The sequence below is a fragment of the Eimeria mitis genome, genomic scaffold, assembly GCF_000499745.2.
Source record: "Eimeria mitis Houghton genomic scaffold, Emh_scaff3799, whole genome shotgun sequence".
Classification (NCBI taxonomy): Eukaryota; Apicomplexa; class Conoidasida; order Eucoccidiorida; family Eimeriidae; genus Eimeria; species Eimeria mitis.
The window spans coordinates 1-677 of NW_013572133.1; the positions used below are offsets into that span (position 1 = coordinate 1).

Consider the following 677-nt stretch of genomic DNA (forward strand, 5'->3'; position numbering starts at 1 on the left):
TATATATATAATGTATATATATATATATATATATATATATATATATATATATATTATATATGGGGCTCACTGGGTTTTTGTTTTTGTTGTTTTGGGGTTTTGGGTTCCTCTTCCTGCAGCAGGCGCTCGTCCTCTGTCCACAAGTCCTCGTGCTCAGAGTCGAAGACAAACACGATATCAACGAGGGGAAAGGGTAGAGGGGGCATGGGGGTTTCAGTTTCTTCCTCTCCCTCTTCTTCTCTGCCGCATGCATGCATATCTTGGCGGTGAGAAGGTGCTGAGGTCCCCCCTGATGCAGCAGCTGGTGTAGACAACACACCACCAGACGGCGTCTCGCTGCCTGAGTCAAGCGGCAGAGGATACTGCCCCCGTACATCCGCAGAAGCAGGCCGCAGGTCGTCGAGCTGCAACGGGGGAATGCTGGCTACGACCTCAGCGGGGCCGTGGTGGCGGCCTTCTCCCCCCCCCACTGCCCCCTGTACACTCTCAGGCTCCTCTGCTGCTGCTGGGTCTGGCGGCGGTGCAGCCGACGGCTGCTGCTGCTCCCCAGCGGGGTCACCAGCAGCAGAGACAAACCCCTCGTTTTCTTGCTCTGGTAGTTTCTCTGGGTTTGGTGAATACACTGGCCGCGGTGTAGCCTCGGCCTGCGGGTACTCAGCTGGCGGCCCCGGCCACTC

General features: G+C 56.1%; 1 protein-coding gene across 1 annotated transcript in view; it reads right to left on the minus strand.

The window, feature by feature from the left end:
• Positions 1-53: 53 nt before the first annotated feature.
• EMH_0069600 (apical membrane antigen, putative) overlaps positions 54-677 on the minus strand; it is a gene marked incomplete at both ends in the record, with an annotated part of 5,121 nt that continues 4,497 nt past the window's right edge. The window contains 1 exon segment of the mRNA XM_013498884.1: positions 54-644. Coding sequence (XP_013354338.1) covers positions 54-644 — 591 coding nt within the window.